Source organism: Oryctolagus cuniculus, chromosome 8 (assembly GCF_051225735.1).
Source record: "Oryctolagus cuniculus isolate XC-2025 breed Fujian yellow rabbit chromosome 8, ASM5122573v1, whole genome shotgun sequence".
Taxonomy (NCBI): Eukaryota; Metazoa; Chordata; class Mammalia; order Lagomorpha; family Leporidae; genus Oryctolagus; species Oryctolagus cuniculus.
In genome coordinates, this window is record NC_142874.1 from 138,217,272 (window position 1) to 138,242,407 (window position 25,136).

At 45.8% G+C, this 25,136-nt stretch overlaps 1 protein-coding gene across 10 annotated transcripts in view; it reads right to left on the reverse strand.

The window, feature by feature from the left end:
* CEP135 (centrosomal protein 135) overlaps positions 1-25,136 on the reverse strand; it is an 80,389-nt gene that overhangs the window by 42,865 nt on the left and 12,388 nt on the right. For 9 of the 10 annotated variants that reach the window (XR_016212188.1, XR_016212189.1, XM_089302769.1 and 6 more), the window contains 7 exons: positions 22,770-22,898; positions 19,895-20,110; positions 13,903-13,968; positions 12,239-12,377; positions 8,624-8,847; positions 2,674-2,826; positions 1,356-1,508 (listed from right to left, as the gene is read on the reverse strand). Coding sequence is in view for 8 of the 10 variants with exons in the window: in XM_089302769.1 (XP_089158895.1) it covers positions 1,356-1,508; positions 2,674-2,826; positions 8,624-8,847; positions 12,239-12,377; positions 13,903-13,968; positions 19,895-20,110; positions 22,770-22,898 (1,080 nt within the window). In the remaining 2 variants the exon portion in view is untranslated. Of the gene's footprint in view, positions 1-1,355; positions 1,509-2,673; positions 2,827-8,623; positions 8,848-12,238; positions 12,378-13,902; positions 13,969-19,894; positions 20,111-22,769; positions 22,899-25,136 lie in introns of those variants that run through there. The other variant, XM_089302771.1, reaches the window with a different exon arrangement.

A 25,136-nucleotide genomic window follows, 5' to 3' on the forward strand; every position in this document is an offset into this window, starting at 1 on the left:
CTGCGCGGCCAGGGTTGGGCCAGACCAAAGACAGGAACCAGGAGCTTCATCCTGGTCTCCCATATGGGTACAGGGGCCCAAGCACTTGGGCCATCTTCTGTTACTTTCCCAGGCACATAGGCAGGAAGCTGGATTAGAAGTGGAATAGCCGAGATTCAAACCAGTGCCTATATGGGATGCCAGTGCCACAGGTGGAGGCTTAACCTTCTATACCACAGTACCAGCCCGTGGCAGGGTAGGAGGATGGTGGTAAATTTTTAAGTGGAAATTGGTGACATCCTCTATGACAGACTTGTGAGGTGGCACCGAGGCATAGTAGCACTGGCATCTCATACAGGTATTGGTTCAAGTCCCAGCCGCTCCACTTCTGATCCAGCTCCCTGCTAATGACCTGGGACAGCTGTGAAAGATGGCACAAGTACCTGGGCCCCTGCACCCACGTGAGAAACCCCAAAGCAGCTCCTGGCTCCTGGCTTTGGACCGGTGCTACTCCAGCCACTGCAGCCATTTCGGGAATGAACCAGAGGATGGAAGACCTCTTTCTCTGTAATTATGCCTCTCAAATAAATAAATCTTAAAAAAAAAAAAAAGACTCAGCAGGAGTCCTGTAGTGTCACAAGTCTAGGCACACAAGAATACTCGAGGGAGATGAAAACAGCCACATAGAAAGTGGTATGCACATGTTCCCAGCAGCATTACTCATGGTCCAACCTTGAAAACGTCATGCTAACGAGAGCAACCAGACATAAAAGTCATATAATGAATGATCCAATTTATAGGAAATGTCCAGGCAAATCTATGGAAACCTGAAAAGTGAATGAAATAAGGCTGCCTACAGCGAGGGCCTGGGAAGAAGCAGGAAGTGATGAAAGTGCTCCAGGGCTGACATGGCTGTGACATCACGCACTGCCGAGCTGCGCACTTCCAGTGGGGGAGCGCTAGGAAGGCACAGGACTCATACCGTTGTTGTTTTTAGAAAGAGAAAAGGGTCGGCAGCTTCTCCGTGAAGAACCGGATGGTAAGTAGTCTAGATGCTATGGGCCTCCCTCTGATGTGGCCACTCAGCTTGGCCACTGTGGCACAAAATAAGCTATTGACAATCGGTACACAAATAGGCACAGTATTCCAACAACACTTTATCGACAATGAAGAATGATTCTTCTCCTGGTATTTTTTCAAAAATGTAAAAACCATTCTTAGCTCTTTGTCACACACCGAGCCCAAGGCTGGCCCAGGTCTACTGCTGGCAATCCCCATTCCAGCTGTACCCCCGCAACACTAACTCATGGAGAACAGACTCACAGACCCTGCTTCCCAAGAAATTACCTCTCAAAACGGCCAACCTTTTTACTTACATTTAATTTTTCTCTCAAAGTCTCCTTTTCTGCCATAACTCTTCTTAGGTCAGATAACGCAAGTTCTTTTTCCTTTTCCATTAGACTAACAATATTGTTGGAGACTGTGGTTTGGGTGGAGTCTCGTCTAAGCGCAGACAATTCTTCCTGAGCCTTGAAGAATAAAAGACAGAAGTAACAGGCACTTTGGATACCCTTCTAGATTTTTTTAAAATATCATTTATTTATTTATATATTTGAAAGGCAGAGTTACAGAGAGGCAGAGGCAGAGAGAGGTCTTCTATCCGCTGGTTCACTCCCCAGTTGGCTGCGACGGCCAGAGCTGAGCCAATCTAAAGCCAGGAGCTTCTCCTGGTTTCCCACACGGGTGCAGGGCCAAAGCACTTGGACCATCTTCTGTTTTCCCAGGCCATAGCACAGAGCTGGATGGGAAGTGGAGCAGCTGGGCCGGCATATGGGATGCTGGCACTGCAGGTGGCAGCTTTACCCACTATGCCACAGCACTGGCCCTAGTTTAAAAAAAAAAACAAAAAACTGGACACAGGCCACCTTTGTTCCCAAATCCCAACAAAATAAAAGGATTAAAAAAAGGAAAAAAAAAAAAAAAAAAAAAAAAAACCAAGATAAGAATATTGAATGAGGTGACAGCCATAAAATGTTGGGAGCTAGGCAGCCGGCAGAAAAGGAGGAGCCAACCAAGCTGACCAGGGAAGCTGATTAATCCCACGGTGGGTACCACCGAATCCCGAAAGTTCAAGAACTGAAAGTGGCCCTTTTGCACAGCCTGTCCCCTCTCCAGGTGGCAGCAGGATGTTGTGGGGCATGGAGACAGGAACACCAGAAGCGGAAGACAGCATGCTCTGCTCTGCTCAGACTGTCTTTGCCCCCGGTAACTGCAGCTATTTAACAAGGCCAGGCTGTACCCATTCCCTCTGTCCTCGGTTGTGTGTTTGTTGGTTTGTAACCAAAGACTAAGTCTCCAATAACCAACACAGCCACACACAATAGGGGGTGCTGTCCAGGTGGAGACAGCTGGGATGTCTGAGTCTCCAGGAGCAGTGTGCTCGGCATCAGGCTGAGACCCGATCCAGGTAATTCTAGAAGAAAAGAGACCATCCCATACTGATCAGACACAAAGATGGGCTAGAAAAGAGAAGTATGGAAAAAGCAATCTCTGCTTTGAGAACAGGATGAGGGCAGAAACTACTAGTACTTAGGATTCTAACTGTGAAGGACTATCACAAGGGCCATATTTTATGGTCCCATCAAAGTTAGCAGGTTCCATACCATGTTAGCTTAATTATAACAAACTGCTTACTTCATTATATAAGACACTGAGTTTATCTCTTTCCGCCGTCAATAATTTAACATTGGACTGTATATCCTCCATATATTTTTCAAATCTTTCCAGCATACGCTGAAGTTCATCTCTTTCTCTTGTGACCAGATGAATTTCTGAATTGTAATCACCCTGAAATATAATTAAAGAACAGAAGTTATCATGTGCTGTAATTATCACCACATGGTTGACATAAGGATGCTGACGGTGAGACTGAGATGCTAACAGACAAAAAGAACACGAGTTTCACTAATGTCATTCAGGAAATCTTTTTTTTTTTTTCTTAATCTACAATGAAAGTAGATGAGAGCACTGCCAGTACTGGGGCAAATTTCCCGGCCTGCCAGCTTCCAGGAAGGGGCGTGGCTGCTGCAGATGCTGCTTGACCAGATGCCATCAGACATGCTTCAACTGCCAATTCTGAGGCTGCTCATACTAGGGACATAAAGTGTACCCTTAGTGCAGAGGCATCAGCAGCATCCAAGATCGTGTTACACGTGCAAATCCTGGGGTCCACGCTAGCCTCACTCAACTAGAAACTGTGGGCAGGGCCCACTTCTATCAAGCCCTTCAGGACTCTGATGTACGCTAATGTTTGAGACCCACTAGTTTATAACCCTCTCCAGAGAAAAGACCAGGAAGGACAGGGGTGTGTGTGTTTGTGTGTGCCTGCTCCCTCAGTGTAAACAGATGTAACAGCCTAGCACATTGCTCAGCGTTTTCTTTCAACTTATTAACACCAGTTTTCCTGGCACACCAACCCCCAACTGTCCCAGTTTTAGACCTACGTGAGGTCTACCTCCAAAGTCAAAAAAATGTAAATTATTTCTACTAGGCAATGTCCATGAAGGATGTTCACTGACCAAGTAACCACATCCAACATGTCTAAAATAAGACCATGCCTACTAGTCTGGTGCAATTTCAAAGATCCACTCTCTTCAACACCATTGAGGGGAAAAAACAATGACAGATGGAGACTTCATTTGGTATCTCTGAGGACTAAATGCAGAAGCCCTGAGAGAAGTGGGGACAATCTGCTACTTTGGTGCCCTGGAAACAGCCCTGGTCTGCATCATACATTTGTTGCTGAACTGGTAGGTGACATGTATCTATGAGGTACTCCTCACCTACCACATCAAATTGTTATCCTTACAGTTAATTATTCAAGCAACATCAAAGCATAAAGGATGAGCTTAGCTCTCTAAACACTTTAAAGGACAAGACATTTAACAGGAAAAAAGCAATTAGTATTCTGAGGCTTAATCAAGGCTTAAATAACCACAGAAGACTATCTGTAATTAATCACGCCTAAATCGGAAAAGCCTTTCAGAAAGGACGTAGTCTCTGCAGATCCTAGAAAAAGAGAACTCAGTGAACAGGATTTGATAGTCTCTTCTCATTACCATTTAGGTCTCAGCTTAAATGTCACTTTCTCCATGGAATCCTTCCAGATTCTCTATCAAATCTAATTTGCTCCCACAAACTCATAGCATGCTGAATCTTTCCTGTACTTTAACGTTTATAATAAATGGGCTTACAAAGTTATTTACATGATCCCATGTTTAATGCATGTCTGAATCACTGAAATTTAAGCTCCACGAGGCCACAGTAAGTAGTCTGTCTTGTTCAATGTATCTTTGAGGGCTCCCATGATATCTGGTAAAATGCACCCATTTCCTGAACGTTTCTCTACTGACTGATCCGCTCAGGCAGAGAGTAATGACTCTACTCTGAATAGACCTCGTAAGGTTTCTGTACCAGTGTTGATGAGTACTCGTTGTTAACTACTCTTCCCCACTCCACTGTTCCCTACACACACGCAGGCACATGAACACACACGCACAGTGCTGAGGCTGCAAGAACAGATGCGTCTATCTCCAGCCCTGCAGGCCCTCTACACAGCCCTGCCAAATAGAATCGGACTTTCTGCTGGGAACTCACCCACTCTGAATCGACAAAATCAGGAAATGAATCATGTACTAGGAGCTAGATATTACACTGGAACCCTCCACAAACTACCACATTTCATCTTTTTTTAATTTTTTTTTTTATTTAAAGGCTGGATGCCACCCCAGTGTCTTCCTTCAGAAGTCCTGCACTGCAAGTGGAAATCGGTAGCCTTTTTTTTTTTTTTTTTTTTTTTTTTTTGACAGGCAGAGTTAGACAGTGAGAGAGAGAAACAGAGAGAAAAGTCTTCCTTCCTTCCAATGGTTCACCCCCCAAATGGCCACTACGGCCAGCGCTGTGCCGATCTGAAGCCAGGAACCAAGTGCTTCCTCCTGGTCTCCCATGGGGTGCAGGGCCCAAGCACTTGGGCCATCCTCCACTGCACTCCCTGGCCACAGCAGAGAGCTGGCCTGGAAGAGGGGCAACCGGGACAGAATCCGGCGCCCCGACCGGGACTAGAACCGGGGTGCAGGCGCCGCAGGTGGAGGATTAGCCTAGTGAGCCGCGGCGCCAGCCCACATTTAATCTTCGCAAGAGGTTGTAGTTACTTCCTCCACTTTACAAATGAGGAAACGAGGGCTTCATGAAATTACAGAATTTCACTAAGGTCACAAAGCCAGACAGTGGAGCTGGAATTTGTCCACAGTGGGAATCAGTGGTGAGTACAAAGCGAAAGGGGACAGTCCTCTCTCTACACAGACCTGAAAATCAGTGAACGTACTACTGATGAAAATTGTTGGGGTCGGCGCTGTGGCACAGCAGGTTAATGCCCTGGCCTGAAACGCATACATCCCATATAGGCGCCAGTTTGAGTCCTGGCTGCTCCACTTCCGATCCAGCTCTCTGCTATGGCCTGGGAAAGCAGAAGATGGCCCAAGTGCTTGGGCCCCTGCACCCATGTGGGAGACTTGGAAGAAGCTCTTGGCTCCTGGCTTTGGACCGGCACAGCTCCAGTCGTTGTGGCCAATTGGAGAGTGAACCATTGGATAGAAGACCTCTCTCTCTCTCTCCCTCTGCCTCTCCTCTCTCTGTGTAAATCTGACTTTCAAATAAATAAATAAATAAATCTTTTTAAAAAAACTGTTGATGTTTAGAATGGCAAGGTGTATTTCTTTTAGAGTCATTACAATTTCAAGGAACTATGCCTAAGAGTTTGTTAAAAAGAATACCCAACTGGTTTTTATACCAAACCAGTTTTTGAGAGGTTTGCCAAAAAAGTGTTTCCAAACATGTTGAAAGTGTCTCCTCCTAAGTGAGAAGGCGCCCAGCACACACAGCCATCTTTTTTTTTTTTTCTCTCCTTTTTTTTTTTTTTAACTTTTATTTAATGAATATAAGTTTCCAAAGTACGAATAATGGATTACTATGGCTTCCCCCACATACCGTCCCTCCCACCCACAACCCTCCCCTTTCCCACTCCCTCTCCCCTTCCATTCACATCAAGATTCATTTTCAATTATCTTAATATACAGAAGATCAGCTTAGTATACATTAAGTAAGGATTTCAACAGTTTGCTCCCACACAGAAACATAAAGTGAAAAATAATGGATGATTTTTTTTTTAATGATGATGAAATCAGATCAGACCTATTGTCATGTTTAATCCCAGTGAGAGTCAAGTTGGGAGTTGATAGTTTCTTTTCTTTTTTTTTTTTTTTCAGAGGATCAGTTTAGTATGCATTAAGTAAAGATTTCAACAGATTGCACACCCATAGAAACACAAAGTGAAATATATTGTTTGAGTACTCGTTATAGCATTAAATCTCAATGCACAGCACATTAAGGACAGAGATCCTACATGAGGAGTAAGTGCACAGTGACTCCTGTTGTTGACTTTACCAATTGACACTCCTGTCTATGGCATCAGCAATCCCCCTATGCTCCAGTCATGAGTTTCCAAGGCTATGGAAGCCCCCCGAGTTCTCCGACTCTTATCTTGTTTAGACAAGGTCATAGTCAAAGTGGAGGTTCTCTCCTCCCTTCAGAGAAAGGTACCTCCTTCTTTGAAGACCTGTTCTTTCCACTGAGATCTCACTCACAGAGATCTTTTGCCAGAGTGTCTTGGCTTTCCATGCCTGAAATACTCTCATGGGCTTTTCAGCCAGATCCGAATGCCTTTAGGGCTGATTCTGAGGCCAGAGTGCCATTCAGGACATCTGCCATTCTAGGAGTCTGCTGAGTATCTCACTTCCCATGTTGGACCACTCTCCCCTTTATTTATTCTATCGGTTAGTGTTAGCAGGTACTAGACTTGCTTATGTGCTCCCTTTGACTCTTAGTCCTTTCATTATGATCAATTGTGAACTGAAATTGATCACTTGGACTAGTGAGATGGCATTGGTACATGCCACCTTGATGGGATTAAATTGGAGTCCCCTGGTATGTTTCTAACTCTACCATTTGGGGCAAGTCAGCTTGAGCATGTCCCAAATTATATATCTCTTCCCTCTCTTATTCCTACTCTTATGTTTAACAGGGATCACATTTCAGTTAAATTTCAACACTTAAGAATAACACACAGCCATCTTATACCACCCATTCACCGGTCACTCCGGTCACTCACGGTCTCCACCACCCTCACCCCGCCCTGACTGCCAGCTATCACTGGGACTCTAAAATGCTCTGAACAGCCTGACTTTCTGAACCCTGGAAAACAGATTCATCGTTGTGCCAGGTAACATGATAACAGTTCAGGGAAGTAAGTAAAAAGGAGGAACATCTCTGAATTTCACTAGTACCTAACCAATATCTCCCATTCATCTTCCCTTAATGAATCCATACCAAGCAACTGAATCAAAGATTTCAGTTAACTTTTGAGGGTTATCTTCTCAGTGCTATTACATTCATGAACCATCTTGTGAAAGATTCTTCCACACGATGAAAGCGATTAATTCTGTGGTTTATTTTTCCTGAGTTCTGAGTATATGTGGAACTCAAACAGCTCAGTAACAGAAATTACCTTGCACTGTGTGTCCCCACCAATTCACTTAGCTTGTAGTAGGTAACACAGCACAGCATTATAGCTGACAACTAGAAATCCAAATCTGGCCATCAGCCAACTGGTTAAAAAACAAAATCCAATCTAAAGACTCAAATCTGTTTGGACAATGGACATAGGATCTTCGTGGGTGGGGGGAGGGGAACAATCAAACCGCTAAATTCCCTCGAGCGTGAAATCACACGTTCTGAGTGTGAGTGACTCCTCCCTCCAATCCCCCCCATTTTAACTAGTGTGTAGATAATGATAGGGTCAGATGAGCCTTCAGGGTGCCTACAGCTCCACAGCTTAAAAAACAGAAAAAAAACTGAAGCATTCAAATGATATTCATAAAACACCGCAAATAATTAAGATCTAAAACAGAGACACATGATTTTTATCTTACAAATCATGGTCGACTTGAAATAACACCCGCAACAGAAGACCCAATCACAACATTACACATAACAGGAACACCTTTACATGAGCACCTTGCAAATGCGGTCACAGTGGACAATCCGCCCAGCCCCCACTTCCAATTTCTACCCATCTCCCGTGCAGGGTTAACAGAAGAAGCGTGGCCAGGACAGAATGCGCCTTCCTGACTGATCCAATGCTGGCAGTGACCTGAAGCCATGTGCCTGCCAGGTGGACAAAGTCCTTCCGCCACAGGACAGGAAATGCAGCTTCTACAGAAAGCAGACGCTACAAAGACAAGGCATGTCCAGTGGCAGGCATCCCTGGTTCAGGTCCTGGAAGCCCAGACGACCCAGCACTTCCCCTATGACTGGGCAATTCCGTCTTCCTTCACTTCCAGGAATCAGCATGGTACACCTTGTTCCAAGGAAGTTTTCCTAACTCATACAGCACAAGCCAAGGAACAAGACAAAAACTAAAACCTTTTAAAAGCAAGAATGAATTACACTTAATACAATAATAAATCAGAAAGGCTTATTCATAAATACTCTCTTGCCTTATTAATTGCTTTTCCAAAGCAATACTTACTTTTTCTTGTGTTTTAAATATTGGGATTTTTTCACGAGCACAGTAATTTGTAGAACAAGATCTTCGCTGTATTAAATGCTGGAGTCTTTCTAGTTCTTTCTTATAATAATCTCGTTCTTCTTCTATACCTTTGAGAAATGTATCTAAACGAGAAGGTGATCTGTCTCTGCGTTTTATTCCATGTTCTAGCCTCATTCTCTCAACTTCCAAAGTAAGTTCTCTTTCTGTAAATTAAAGTGGGTAAATTTAAACAATGTTGCATGTATAATGTTAATCAAATGCATTTTAAAAATAAAGATTTCTAGAAATCATGAATTGTTCTGTGAATCACCTGTGCCAGACACAGTAAAGAGCTAAAAACTGAGATGCAAAGAGAAAAAAAAAAATCGAAAGCAAAAATTAAACATTTGAATGTTTGATAAGTCAATGTCTACCTAAAGTGCTAGAGAACAATGAGATAAATTTGCACACAGCACTTCCTAGGGACAGCAAAAAACACTAAAACAAAATATCTCCATAATTATAATACGCACAGCTTAAACATTAAGCTTGAATAGGGTATCCACACATACAGAGATCAAAACAACTCAAGTTTTTTTTTTAGAATAAATCTTTTTTTAAAAGATTTATTTATTTATTTGACAGGCAGAGGTACAGACAGTGAGACAAACAGAGAGAGAGGTCCCCCTTCCCAGTTGGTTCACTCCCCAAGTGGCTGCAACGGCTGGAGCTGTGCCAATCCAAAGCCAGGAGCCAGGTGCCTCCTCCCGGTCTCCCATGTGGGTGCAGGGTCCAAGCACTTGGGCCATCCTCCACTGCAATCCTGGGCCACAGCAGAGAGCTGGACTGGAAGAGGAGCAACTGGGATCAGAACCGGCGCCCATATGGGATGCCGGCGCCACAGGAAGAGGATTAGCCTAGTGCGCCACGGCGCCGGCCCCTCAAGTCTTTCTTCTACCACAGAAAGCACCTTTTCATGAGTGATCCCACTCCGAGGCACGGGATGATTTCCGTGATGTACCTGATTCACTCCCATCTCCTTTCATTCAGCAGATACGGACTAAGTTTTTTACTGTATGCCAAGCACTGGCTAAGGATTCCAGTGTGAAAAACAGCCACCATCAAGCAAAAATCCCAATGGAAGTAGGAGGAAAGCTACAAAAGGACAACACACAATGCAAACTGGAGGGGGAAAGACGAGCTGGTCCTAAGGAGTGAGCAGGCAGGGCTGGCACTGTGGCGCAGCAGGTTAACCTGCTGCCTGCAACGCCAGCATCCTGTATTGATGCCGGTTTGAGTCCTGGCCGCCACTTCCAATCCAGCTCGCTGCTAACATGCACGGGAAAGCCTGCCACCCTCCAGGAAGACAGAGGTGGCTCCTGATTTCAGCCTGGTCCAGTCCGGGGCGAGTCTCTCTCCCTAACTCTTCCTTTCAAATAAATAAAAAATAAATCTTAAAAAGTAAAAAAAGAAAGTAGGAGAGTGGGAACGAAGGGACAATTGTGTCGAAGGCTAAGAAATCAAGTAAGCTAATGAAAAAAAGTATCCACCACACTTAGCATATGGAGGTGAGAGAGGACCTTCCCAGGAGCTGTGGTCTTGGTGAGGTGGGGACTGAAGCCAACCGGCGGCAACTGAGGAGCCAAGAGGCAGCAAGAGGTAACAAGGACGGATTTTAAGATGCTACAACTCAGCCGGCGCCGCGGCTCACTAGGCTAATCCTCCGCCTTGTGGCGCCGGCACACCGGGTTCTAGTCCCGGTTGGGGCGCTGGTTCTGTCCCAGTTGCCCCTCTTCCAGGCCAGCTCTCTGCTGTGGCCAGGAAGTACAGTGGAGGATGGCCCAAGCACTTGGGCCCTGCACCCCATGGGAGACCAGGATAAGTACTTGGCTCCTGCCATCGGATCAGTGCGGTGCGCCGGCCGCGGCGGCAATTGGAGGGTGAACCAACAGCAAAGGAAGACCTTTCTCTCTGTCTCTCTCTCTCACTGTCCACTCTGCCTGTCAAAAAAAACTGCACTGCCTCAAAAGAATTCTACACTTCAGTTTTCTACTATTTGAAAACGGTCTTCTGAATATTTATTAATACTATTATCAGTCTGTCTCAAGGAAGAATTTTCTTCTATTGCAAAATATTCAAGCACAGGAAGTTCCCTATATCAACTAATCAAAATATAAATTCTTTTTTAAAAAGAATTTTTATGGGGCCAGCATTGTGTTATAGTGGGTAAAGCTGCCGCCTGCAACACTGGCATCCAATATGGGTGACTGTTCAAATCCTGGCTGTTCCACTTCCAATCCAGTTTCCTGCTAATATGCCTGGAAAAGCAGCAGAGGATGGTCTAGGAGCTTTGACCCCTACTCCCACGTGGGAGACCCAGATGAACCTCCTGGCTCCTGACCGTTGCGGCCATCTGGGGAGTGACCCAGTGGATGGAAAATCCCTCTCTTTTTGTAACTCTGCCTTTCAAACAAATAAAATAAATCTTTAATTTTTTAAAAAGATATTTATTTGTTTGAAAGTCAAAGCTACACACAGAGAGAAGGAGAGGCAGAGAGAGAGAGAGAGAGAGGTCTTCCATCCGCTGGTTCACTCTCCAATTGGCTGTAACAGCCAGAGCTGTGCCAATTCAAAGCCAGGAGCTTCTTCTGGGTCTCCCACATGTGTGCAGGGACCCAAGGACTTGGGCCATCTTTTATTGCTTTCCCAGACCATAGCAGAGAGCTGGATCAGAAGTGGAGCAGCCAGGACCTGAACCGGTGCCCATATGGGATGCCAGCACTGTAGGCAGTGACTTTACCTACTATGCCACAGCGCCAGCCCCAATTTTTTTTTTTTTTTTAATTTATTGCTTTCAGAGGCAGAGAGACAAAGAGAGCTCCCAGCCATCAGTTCACTCCCCAGTGTCTGCAATGGCCAATGCTGGGGACCAGGAACTCAACCTAAGTTTCTCACCTGGGTGGCAGGAACCCAGTTACCTAAGTCTTCCCTGTGGCCTCCCAGGGTCTGCACTGGAAGAAGCCAGGTATTAAATCCAGGTGTTCTGATGTCAGATACAGGCATTTCAACCACCAGGCTAAAAACACCTGCTCTCTAAAGAATTCTTAATGTCCTTGAGGAAGACAGAGTTCTTCTTATCTAAAATATCTAATACGGTTCCTATTTACAGAAAGCACTCAACACGGACAGATTGAGTTAAATGAAAAACCAACTAATAAAAAGAATTGATCAAGAGGAAATCACAGGGGCCAGCGCTGTGGTGTAGCGGGTAAAGCCGACGCCTGCAGTGCTGGCATCCCACATGAGTCCCAGCCGCTGCACTGCTGATCCAGCTCTCTGCTGTGGCCTGGGGAAGCAGAAGATGGCCCAGGTCCTTGGGCCCCTGCACCCACGTGGGAGACCCGGAAGAAGCTCTTGGTTTTGGATCAGCGCAGCTCTGGCCGTTGTGGTCAAATGGGGAGTGAACCAGCGGATAGAAGATCTCTCTCTGTCTCTCTCTCTCTCTCTGCATTGCATTTCCTTCTCTCTGTGTAACTCTGACTTTCAAATAAATAAATAAATCTTTAAAAAAATTTAAGAAAATCGTGATCACATTTGAAGTTGTCAACATTTTACCTGTAACTGCAAAACTCTCAACTTTTTTGCTGAGTCTCTGTTTCTCTTGTTCAAGTTGGTGGATGACAGTTTCCAGGTCTGACTTAAGAAGCAGTTCATCACTCAGTCTCTCCTTTTCTTTATGGCATAAGTTTAATTCCTGCAAATGTGAATGCCATAATTAAGATTTCTAACAACCTTATAAAAATATAGCACATAAAATATGTATTTTCATAAATAAGATTATATAATGTTACTTCACATACATTTATGTATGTGTATGTATACTTACTTTTAATTAGTCAGATATACGGTCTTAACCAAAATTAATTACCAATTGTGGCTAAAAGCGCCATAAAACCCAATACCAACAATGCTCCTTTGTGGATGGTAAGGCTCTACCTCTTCCCTGAATGCCTGAGGACTGCTCTGCCTGCCTGTTTTAGAGTGCAGCAGTCAGATGCCCTGTCCCAGCACTAACACACAGCAGAGCAGTCATCACTGCACTGGTTATCCTCTCAGCCTCTTCTGCACCACAGGGCACTGAGGAGCACTGGGAGGAAGACCTTCTGGAGGCAACACGCTTTGTACGGCGTCCAGGATGGGACATGCTTAGTAAACACGTGCTGGGCCTGGCAGTGTGGTGCAGTGGGTTAAGCCGCTGCCTGTGACACCAGCATCCCATATGAGTGCTGGTTCGAATCCTCAAAGTTCCACTTCTGATCCAATTCTTAGCTAATGGGCCTGGGAAAATGGTAGAAGACAGTCAAAGTGCCTTGGGTCCCTGCCACCCACGTAGGACACCCAGATGAAGTTCCAGGCTCCTGGCTTCAGTCTGCCCTAGGCCTGGCTGTTGCAGCATTTGGGGAACAAACCAGCGGATGGAAGATCTCGCTGTCTCCGTGTTTCTCCCTCTCTCTGGGTAACTCTGCTTTTCACCCAAATCAACAAATAGCTTTTAAAAATATACATTTGCTACTAAGACCATCGTTATTCTCTGAAAAATAATAATAAAAATATAGCACTTAAAAAACAGCACCAGTGGAAAAAATCTGGAAGGTCACAAAGTAACTACTGCCCCATCTTCCTGTGACCTCGGTCACGGCTCTGAGACAAGCAGCATGCATCCCATTCGGCACTGTACTGCGTGAGCACACTGCAAACCCCTGTCCTCGCGGAGCTTACCTCTAGTGAAAACATCTGCTTCAGATTTATCAGCCCCATGGGCGAATTCTAATGAAATTACCACAAAATACAAAATCATACACACATATGGTAGAATACTACTCTGCCATAAAAAGGGAAAAAAGTGCCACTGCATGCTGATACACATGAACCCTGAAAGCACTGCTAAGAAGCCAGGCACGTAAGACCAAACACTACATGACTATTTGTATGGAAGGGCCAGAACAGGTGAATCTGCGGAAGAAAAATAGGTCCGTGGTCGTCAGGGGCTGAGCAGAAGGGAATGAGGAGCGACCACTAGCGGGTCCAAGGTTTCTCTGGAGTGATGAAAATGTTCTGGGGTTAGGCTGCAGTGATGGCTACACCACTCAAACTAATGGAGTGTACATTTAAGAGTAGTATGAGAGACACATTTTATCTCAGTAAAGACAATGTATATGTAAAGTATAGCATAAAAATTTCCTTTCTAAAATTGTAAATAAAAAATGACATCAACTTACCAGTTGAAGTTTTGCCATTGTTTCTTCAAGAGTCCGCATTTCAGAGAGATTTCTTTGAATCTCTTGCTAGGAATACAAAGTCTATTTGGTGAACACTGAAAAGTCCAACTTTAACTTATCAGTAAGGCACAATGCAAACAAGAGCAAGCAATTTTTGGAGCGCTTCATGTTCCCTCTCTTTAGAGAGATCTGAGGCTCCAGCTCAGCACTCAGTTTGTATGAAGAGGAGGCAAAGCTGAGACTTCCTGTCCATCTCTGAAATCTGAAATGCTTTCAGAGACCCACATGCAGTATCTGAAAAAGGGGCACTTGGGCTGTACACTGGTCACTTTGTTTTCAGGGTATATCTCACAGCGCCATCACTTCCTGATGCTCCTAACCTATCTGCTCTCTCCCTAACTCTTACCAATCTGGATTCTCTGTGCCACAGCTGAGCAGAAGGCCAAGAGTAAAACATGACCCATCTGGAGTATCGTACTGGGCCAAGCTGTCATTTCTGAGCACTGCCAATGGAACATGAGAAGCTGTGTTCAACATGCTACGTGAATGAGACGTGAGAAGCTGTGTTCAACATGCTACGTGAATGAGACGTGAGAAGCTGTGTTCAACATGCTACGTGAATGAGACGAGAGAAGCCGTGTTCGGTATGCTACGTGAATGAGACGAGAGAAGCCGTGTTCGGTATGCTACGTGAATGCGACGAGAGAAGCCGTGTTCGGTATGCTACGTGAACGAGACGAGAGAAGCCGTGTTCGGTATGCTACGTGAACGAGACGAGAGAAGCCGTGTTCGGTATGCTACGTGAACGAGACGAGAGAAGCCGTGTTCGGTATGCTACGTGAACGAGACGTGAGAAGCCGTGTTCGGTATGCTACGTGAATGCGACGAGAGAAGCCGTGTTCGGTATGCTACGTGAACGAGACATGAGAAGCCGTGTTCGGTATGCTACGTGAATGAGACGAGAGAAGCCGTGTTCGGTATGCTACGTGAATGAGACGAGAGAAGCCGTGTTCGGTATGCTACGTGAATGAGACGAGAGAAGCCGTGTTCGGTATGCTACGTGAACGCGACGAGAGAAGCCGTGTTCGGTATGCTACGTGAATGAGACGAGAGAAGCCGTGTTCGGTATGCTACGTGAATGAGACGAGAGAAGCCGTGTTCGGTATGCTACGTGAACGCGACGAGAGAAGCCGTGTTCGGTATGCTACGTGAACGAGACGTGAGAAGCCGTGTTCGGTATGCTACGTGAATGAGACGAGAGAAGCCGTGTTCGGTATGCTACGTGAACGCGACGAGAGAAGCCGTGTTCGGTATGCTACGTGAATGAGACGAGAGAAGCCGTGTTCGGTATGCTACGTGAATGAGACGAGAGAAGCCGTGTTCGGTATGCTACGTGAACGAGACGTGAGAAGCCGTGTTCGGTATGCTACGTGAACGCGACGAGAGAAGCCGTGTTCGGTATGCTACGTGAACGCGACGAGAGAAGCCGTGTTCGGTATGCTACGTGAATGCGACGAGAGAAGCCGTGTTCGGTATGCTACGTGAATGAGACGAGAGAAGCCGTGTTCGGTATGCTACGTGAACGAGACGTGAGAAGCCGTGTTCGGTATGCTACGTGAACGCGACGAGAGAAGCCGTGTTCGGTATGCTACGTGAACGCGACGAGAGAAGCCGTGTTCGGTATGCTACGTGAACGAGACGTGAGAAGCCGTGTTCGGTATGCTACGTGAACGAGACGTGAGAAGCCGTGTTCGGTATGCTACGTGAATGAGACGAGAGAAGCCGTGTTCGGTATGCTACGTGAATGAGACGAGAGAAGCCGTGTTCGGTATGCTACGTGAACGCGACGAGAGAAGCCGTGTTCGGTATGCTACGTGAACGAGACGAGAGAAGCCGTGTTCGGTATGCTACGTGAATGAGACGTGAGAAGCCGTGTTCGGTATGCTACGTGAATGAGACGAGAGAAGCCGTGTTCGGTATGCTACGTGAACGCGACGAGAGAAGCCGTGTTCGGTATGCTACGTGAACGCGACGAGAGAAGCCGTGTTCGGTATGCTACGTGAACGCGACGAGAGAAGCCGTGTTCGGTATGCTACGTGAATGAGACGAGAGAAGCCGTGTTCGGTATGCTACGTGAATGAGACGTGAGAAGCCGTGTTCGGTATGCTACGTGAATGCGACGAGAGAAGCCGTGTTCAGTATGCTACGTGAATGAGACGAGAGAAGCCGTGTTCAGTATGCTACGTGCAAGTGCACGGAACATGCCAAAGAGAGGAGGTGCAAGAGGGTTACAATGAAACCACAACTAAAGGAGCAGAAATAAAAATCACTAATTATCCCCTTTTGCAAAATTGATTTGACTGTCCCTTGAGATTCCACATGAACTTTAGTATTTTTTCTTATTTCTGCAAAAAATGCCTTTGGGCCGGCGCCGTAGCTTACTAGGCTAATCCTCCGCCTTGCAGCGCCAGCACACCGGGTTCTAGTCCCGGTCGGGGCGCCGGATTCCGTCCCGGTTGCCCCTCTTCCAGGCCAGCTCTCTGCTGTGGCCAGGGAGTACAGTGGAGGATGGCCCAAGCACTTGGGCTCTGCACCCCATGGGAGACCAGGAGAAGCACCTGACTCCTGACTTTGGGTCAGCTCGGTGCGCCGTCCGCAGCGTGCGGGCCGCAGCAGCCATTGGAGGGTGAACCAACGGCAAAAGGAAGACCTTTCTCTCTCTCTCTCTCTCTCACTGTCCACTCTGCTTGTAAAAAGAAAAAAAAAAAGAAAAGAAAAGAAAAAATGCCTTTGGGATTTTGACACAGGTTGCACTGAATCTGTCATCGTTTTGGGTGGTATAGACATTTTAATATTGAGTCTTCCAATCCATGAATACGTATGTCTGTCCATTTATCTGTGGTTTTTTTTAGCTTTGTTCAGCAGTGTTTTACACATAGTATTTTCAAGTGTATGAGTTTTTATTGTTGTACTGGTTTATTAATTATTTTATTATTTTGGATGGTTAATATAAGTGGAATTATTCTATTAATTACCTTTTTGACTATTCATTATTAGTGTACAGAAACATACCTGAATTTTGTGTGATTTTATATCCTAAAATTTTGCTGAATTCATTTATTAGTTCTGTTTCTAAGGGCAGTCTCTAGGGTCTGCTACATATAAGATCATGTTATCTGTGAACAGGGATAATTTCACTCCTTCTTTGCAATTTGTAGGCCATTTATTTCCTTTTCTTGCCTAACTGCTCTTGCTAGGATGCCCAGTGTTATGCTACATAGAAGTGATGAGACTGGGCATTCTTACCTTGTTCCTGACGCTAGAGAAAAGCTAGTTCAGTCCATCACCACTGCGTATGATGCTTGCTGTGGGCTTTCCACATTTGCTTTTTAATTAGTATACTGAGATAGCTTCTGTGTTATTTCCCCCATTAGAGGAAACTACTATATAGAATCAATTCAGTGGCACAGAACAGTGGTCTTCAGACTGGGTTCTCCCTACTCCAGGGATGACATGAAGACTCCCCAAGTATTATGTAAAACTATGCTATGCACCTAGTTTTAAGCATCGACAGCTGGATCCTTAATTTTCAGTTGCAGCGCTCCTTAAACATGACCCTGCTGAGACCATGTCTGTGGTCTGGGTTTCATGTGAGTTCTCTATCCCACCCTTCCGTTCACAGCTGCCTTCCGCTCATTTCTCCAGAGCAAGGCAAACGTAACAGGGAGCTTTAAAACATTCAACGGAAGTGCGTACCGTTGAGCTCTATTTTCTATGAACTTTTTGAAGTGCCCTCATACATCTCACTCATGCCACCCACAATGGCACCATAAAGAATACTTGGGGGGGTCAGCACTATGGCATAGCCGGTAAAGCCGCTGCCTGCAGTGCCAGTATCCCATGTGGGTGCCGGTTCGAGTCCCTGCTGCTCCAATTCCCATCCAGCTCTCTGCAGCAGCTTGGGAATGCAGTAAAAGATGGTCCAAGTGCTTGGGCCCCTATACCCACGTGGGAGACCTGGAAGAAGCTCTAGGCTACTGGCTCCTGGCTTTAGATCTGCAGAGCTCCGGCCATTACAGCTATTTGGGGAGTGAACCAGTGAATGAAAGACCTCTCTGCCTCTGACTCTGTGCAACTCTGCCTTCCAAACAAATAAATAAATCTTTAAAACAAAACAAAAACAGGGCAATGGATAAAGAGAGAATCTGAAATGGTGGAGCTGGAAGATAGTTTTAAATAGGATACTATTTTCTTGCTTTACATTTATAAATCTTTTTCCAATAAAATTTTATTTTTAGTATTTATCAATATTTATATTTGTTACCTTGAACAACTGATTACTAACAGTTGTAAGGAAAATGCTGTTTTAGAGGAAAATGTTAACACTTTGAAATAGGAAATCTTTCAAAATAAAAAATTCAACTCATACACTTTCATTATAGAGATGTACCATACAGTGACCATAAAAAATGTTCAAGTGGGTTCAGCATTGTGGCGTAGCAGGTGGGGCCACCGCCTGCAGTGCCAGCATCCCATATGGGTGCCAGTTCAATTCCCAGCTGCTCTACTTCCTATCCAGCTCTCTGCTGTGGCCTGGGAAAGCAAAAGAAGATGGCCCAAGTCCTTGGGTCCCTGTACCCGCATGAGAGACCCAGAAGAAACTGCTGGCTCCTGGCTTCAGATCGGCACAGCTCCAGTTGCTGTGGCCAACTGGGGAGTGAACCAGCAGATGGAAGACCTCTCTCTCTCTCTCTCTCTCTGCCTCTCTCTCTGTAACTCTTTCAAATGAATAAGTAAATCTTTAAAAAAACAAACAAACAAACGCATATTCAACCATAGGATAAAATTTTGAAGATTTCAAGGAGAAAGGGCCACTTAACTTCTCATTGGTTAAATTTAAAAGAACAATGAGGGGCTGGCACTGTGGGTAGCGGGTTAAAGTCTTGGCCTGAAGTGCTGGCATCCCATATGGATGCCAGTTCTAGTCCTGACTGCTATCTTCCAATCCAGCTCTCTGCTATGGCCTGGGAAAGCAGTGGAAGATGGCCCAAGTCCTCAGGCCCCTGCTTCCACGTGGGAGACCTGGAGGAAGCTCATGGCTCCCGACTTTGGATACGCTCAGCTCCAGCCATTGCAGCCTCAGCCATTTGGGGAGTGAACCAGCATATGGAAGACCTCTCTCTCTCTTGCTGCCTCTGCCTCTCTGTAGCTCTGCCTTTCAAATAAATTAAAAAGAACAATGAGACAGTTTAAAGAGATCAATATTTATTCTTTGCCATCTACTTAAATATGAAAAATATTTCCTACCAACTTAAATATGTGCAAGGAAAAACAGGGTTTTTTTTTTTTTTTTTGCTTTGTTTTGTTTTTTAAAGATGTATTTATTTATTTGAAAGACAGAGAGAGAGAAGGAGAGGCAGAGAGAGAGAGGTCTTCCCTCTGCTGGTTCACTCCCTAAATAGCTGCAATAGCCGGAGCTGCGCTGATCCCAAAGCCAGGAGCCAGGAGCTTCTTCCAGGTCTCCCACGTGGGTGCAGGACCCAAGGACTTGGGCCATCTTCTACTGCTTTCCCAGGCCACAGCAGAGAGCTGGATCAGAAGAGGAGCAGCTGGGACTAGAACAGTGCCCATATGGAATGCCGGCATCGCATGCAGAGGCTTTACCCGCTACGCCACAGCGCCGACCCCAATAACACAGTTTTAAAGATGCTTTTAAAGGGTTCTTGACCAAAAGAGGGCAGAAAGAACAAACCTCTCAAAGTCTCACAATGCAGAGATAAAGGGCAGAGGAAAACAGGGACGATTTGGAGATCTATGCTATGTACAGGAGTGCTCTGGGAAAGCCTCTCAACTAGAATGAGCACAGTGACCTGGTGGAGAGAAACCACACTTCAGAAACCCTGGATGACCAAAACAAAAACCAGAAACACAAGATAAACCAAAGGCCTACGCATGCGTACTGGGGATCGCTCCCACAACCCAGGCCTGTTACCTTTGCTTCGCCGAGTTCTTTATCAGCGGTCTCAAGCACTTCTTCTTTATGTCGCTCCAACTGCTGTGCTAACTGGTCTATTTCAGTTAGCTCTCGGCAGAGTTTCTCATTCTTGTTACTTAAGTTAACAACCTCAGTTGTCACTGTTTCCTTGGTTTCCATAAGCTCTCGGATGTGCTTCTCCAGGTCCTTATTAGCTTGCTGAAGAAAGTCAACCTAAATGCAGTTCACAATGCATAACACGAGTTAGAGAGCTACCCTGAGCTTTCAAAATCACCATACAGAAGACTATTTCTAAAAGATACTGAGAGGAGTCAGCAGTGATGGCTCAAGTCATTCAGTCCCTGCCTCCCAGGTGGGGCACCTGGATTGAGCTCCCTGCTTCTGATCCAGGCTTCTGCTCTCACAGGCGGGCATTTGAGGAATGAACCAGAGCATGGAAGCTCTCTCTCTCTCAAATAACCTTTTTTTAAAAAAGATTTATTTATTTATTTGAAAGTTAGAGTTACAGATACAAAGGAAGAAACAAAGAAAGTGAGATCTTCCATCTATTGGTTCACTCCCCAGATGGCCACAAGAGCTGGGGCTGGGCCAGGCTGATGCCAGAAACCAAGAGCTTCTTCCAGGCCTCTCACATGGGTGCAGGAGCCCAAGCACTTGGGCCATCTTCTGCTGCTTTCCCAGGCACTAGCAGGGAGCTGGATCGGAAGTGGAGCACCTGGGACACAAATCAGTGACCATATGGCATCCTGGCATTGCAGGTAGCAGCTTTACCCACTACACCACAGTGCCAGACCATCAAATAAATTTTTTAAAAATGTTTTTTAAATACTGAAAGTTAAAACCACAGTTATTTTATATCTGCAAATTTGTATTGTCTTTATTTGCAAAACGGACAATGTGTGGTTTAATAAAAAATATACAGGCACTATTACAATTAATTCTATTATAATTTTTACTTTTTTAAAATCTGGCTATTGGAGGGGCTGGTGCTGTGGCACAGCAGGCTAAGTTACTGCCTACCGAGGCTGGCACTGTGGCATAGTGGGTGAAGCTGCAGCCTGGAGTGCTGGTATCCCATATGGATGCCAGTTCGAGTCCCAGCTGCTCCACTTCCGATCCAGCTCTCTGGCCTGGGATAGCAGTGGAATACAGCCCAAGTCCTTGGGCCCTGCACCCTCGTGGGAGACCCAGAGGAAGCTCCTGGCTTCAGACTGGTCCAGCTCCAGCTGTTGCGACCATTTGAGGAGTCAATCAGCAGATGGAAGACCTCACTCTCTCTATCTGCCTCTCAAATACATAAATAAATCTTAAAAAGAAAAAAAAAAGTTACTGCCTACGACACCAGCATCCCCTCTGGGTACCTCTTCAGGTCCCAGATGCTCTGCTTCCAATCCAGCTCCCCCACAATGCACCTGGGAAAGCAGAGGATGAGGGCCCACGTCCTTTGGGCCCTGACATCGACATGGGAGATCCGGGTGGAGTACCAGGCTCCTGGCTTCAGCTAGGCCTAGACCCAGCCATGTGGACATTTAGGCAACAAATCAGCAGATGGAAGATCTCTGCTTCCTCTCTCTGTCTCTAACTCTGCCTTCCAAATAAATAAATAAATCTTTTTTTAAAAAATCTGGCTACTGGAAAACGTAAACGTGTATTTAGCTCATGCTGTATCTCTATTGAACGGCACTGTTCCAGAGCTACTGCTCTCTTTTCCTCACTCTATTCCACCTGCAGCCCAGGCAGCTCTGACGTGTGTAAATGTCTGCAGTTCACGCCCTGCTTTATGGAACTCTCCTGTTCTTCCATTACACAAACAGAGGAAAGTTGCAGGTGTCTCTGTGTGTGTTTCTTTTAATCAGTTTTTTTATATTACAAAAAAAAGGCATAAATTTTTGAAAAATAAAGAAAACCAGAAAGAATATTCCACCACACAAAGATAAGTTTTGTGAGTATAGTTTGATTATTCTCTTCCAGTGTTTTCTCTAAGGGCATGCACACACTTTTTATAAAAGAAAACTGAATTGGAAGGAGGTGGCTGGAGAGCAGTTATTCCCTTTGGTGTCACTTAGACACCCGCGTTCAATACTGGAATGCCTGGGTTCGAGTCCTGGCTCTGATTCCGATTCAAGCCTCCTACTAATGCGCACTTTGGGAGGCATCAGTGATGCTTCAAGTGCCTGGGTCCCTGCCACTCAGGAAGACTGGACTGAGTTCTAGGTTCATGGCTTTAGCCTGGTCCAGCTCTGGCTGTTGTGGGCATTTGGGGAGTGAACCAAAGGACAGAAGATCTCCCTCTGTTTCTCTGCTTTTCAAATAAGTAACAATTAAAAGTAAATTGAAAATCGCATTGTGCCTATAGCTTTATTTTTTTCTTTTAAATTTTTAACACCACGGAGTACCTTAATTCCTGTGTCATTAAATATTCTTTAAAAACATGACTTTTGAAGCTGGCTTTGTGGCACAGCAGGTAAACCACCACCTGCTCATATGAGTGCTGGTTCAAGTCCCAGCTGCTCTGCTTCTGATCCAGCTCTCTGCTAATGTGCCTGGGAAAACAGCAGAAGATGGCCCAAGTGCTTGAGGCCCTGTCACCCATGTGGGACACCAGTGTCAGCCTGGCCTAGCCCAGGGCATTGTAGCCACTTCAGGAGGGAGTCAGCAAATGGAAGATCTCTCTGTGTCTCTCCTAATTCTGCCTTTCAAATAAATCTTCTTAAAACAATGACTTTTCCATGGCCGCATGGATACTTTGATTCTATCAATTTTTGCCACTGTAAATAACACCCAGTGAATATTCTTGTCAGTTTCATAAACCCCTAGACTATTAGAAACATCTGGAATTTTACACACTCAGTGACATCATGGAAGCCATTACCTGGATATTTAAATGAGCGATGAGCTTTTCATTGGTTTTATTTCTGTTCTCCAGCGTCAGGACATCAGGGGAACGACCCCCGTCCAAAGCCATTGACAATCGTTCTATCTCTCGTTCTCTTAGCTCAATCTGAAGGCAGAAAGTCACACTATCATTTTTTAAATTCTGGTTTTGGACTCAATGATTAACAAACACTTGGATATACCTTTTAATGTCACACAATATATGTAAGAAGACACTAACATTCTTATTTGTACCTGTATGCACATAGGCAGAGCAAAACACAGGATAGATAACACAGGAAATGTCAGAATTGTCTACACAGATCTCCTGGGTACTGAACAGACTCTTCCTAATTTGGGGGTTTCTTTCACTTCAAAGACAAGACCATATTTACAGAGAAAGAAACTTGCTGGCAGATTCCACACACGCTTAGATCCTGGACCTGAGTCTGAACTACTTCAGTGCCTGCTGGAACAAATGTGAGTCCACGAACGACCGACACACCAATGACATAGTCGCTACTGAGCCTCAACACTAAAGTGACAGCAAGGTACAGTGAATCTAATCAAGTATCCACTTCCTAGAAAACAACGCACGTACAATCAAAGAGATCACTATTAACCATATACTGACACTAATTCACACCAAAACTTGGGGAAAACACACACAATTTTGAGCTTTGGTTTTCTTTTCCAATAAGTACTGAAAATAAAAACCAAATAATTCAACAAACAATTACTGAGTACAGAACTAGGAACACAAGATGAATACAATGTGGCCCTGACTTCCAGGAACACCAGCTCCACAGGGAAACGCAGCAAGTGAGGCAGCAACCGCTGTGAAATACAAGAACGGAGGAAGTGAGTGCACGGCGCCAACGCAGCCGTGAGATGAAAGGATTCACTCCGCATGGTGTGCTGGTGCCTGTGGAAACCAGTGCACATCTCATCCAGAGGCCAGGAAGAGAACAGCCTGGTGTGACCGTCCCGCGATGCACACGGGGACGGGAGGTGGAGAGGAGTGTGAAGACCTGGGCAGGAGCTAATCGTGATTCCTCTGGGCTGAAGAATGAATTAGACTGGACCAACACCACGTCAGGGAGACTCACGGCAGGAATGGACGAGAGACGATTAGGACTGGCAGAACTGAACAAAGTGTACGACGTCCTGGACAGAAGAACTGACAGAACGTGGTGCCAGGAGAGCGCGGTCTGACAGACGACAGCGTCTGCACTGGGGCATCTGGTGACATTACCCACCCACAGAGGGAACGCAGAAGTCAGGGCAGATTTGGGACAGGAAGTAACACGGTTAGCACCAGGCAAGTGAGCACCAACAGACCACATCCACACACAGGTGCCCAGAGTGAAAGCCCACGGCTCTGTAGCTCAGCAGTGTGACCAACAAGTCACCAATACTTTAAACCAAGAGCGCAGGTGAGCACGCTTGAGAAAGCACACAAGAAAAGCAGAGGGGATCCAAAGAACCCTGGAAAACAGTAACATTCCTGGGAGCAGGTGGGTGAAGACGCAAAAAAGAAATAAGAGATTTTCAAAAACAAGGAAAACTCAAAGAAAATGAAGCTATAGAAGTTTCAAAAAGAAGCGAACAATAATGCCCAGGAGCACAGAATGGGTCAAGAAGATGAAGACTTAGTACTGATCTAGTGATTTGGACCTAGTGATTAACACGACGGCCACCATTAACAACACCAGTTTACACGGTGCGGGGCAGGAGGCAGACCCTGGTGGGGAAGGAGCCAGCGGGAGGTGAGAGGTGGACAGAAAAGGAGGCACTGAGTCCGAAGCTCCTCTGAGAAGCCTGAGGGAGCAACAGGCTCTGGTGTGGGCCGGGGAGGAGGCAGTCAGCAGACTCGGGAGGGCTGCTAGTGCTGCACACAGCACCTCCCAGGCGGCCCTCCAGATGCCGGGTCAGGGCTCGTCAAAGGAACCAACAGAGCCTCACCCAGGGACTGCCGATGGACACTGACCACAGGGGGGCCCTGAGGGAAGGAAGGGAGTGCACAGGTGGGCTCGGCCTTAAATACCAAACACTAGCCTACCCCCCTGCCACTAAGGCGCAGGCGAGCCCAGCGTCAGTACTGCTCTTTCAAAGGAAGAGAGGAAGTGCGACAAGGCGATATCCTCAGGAGGACGTCATGGGCTGGGGAAAGTTGAGGACAGCAAGATGTGGAATGTGAGCTGAAGAAACAGAACGAACCCCAGCAAAAGCATAGTCACAGCGGCAAACGGCAGAGCAGGCTCAACACCGCTCCGTAAACACTCTAAACAAACCGGCAGCTTCGCTCCCAACAGAGAAGCTGTTTTCTCCAAACCCCTCTTCTTCAGCCACCGCACAGAAGGGC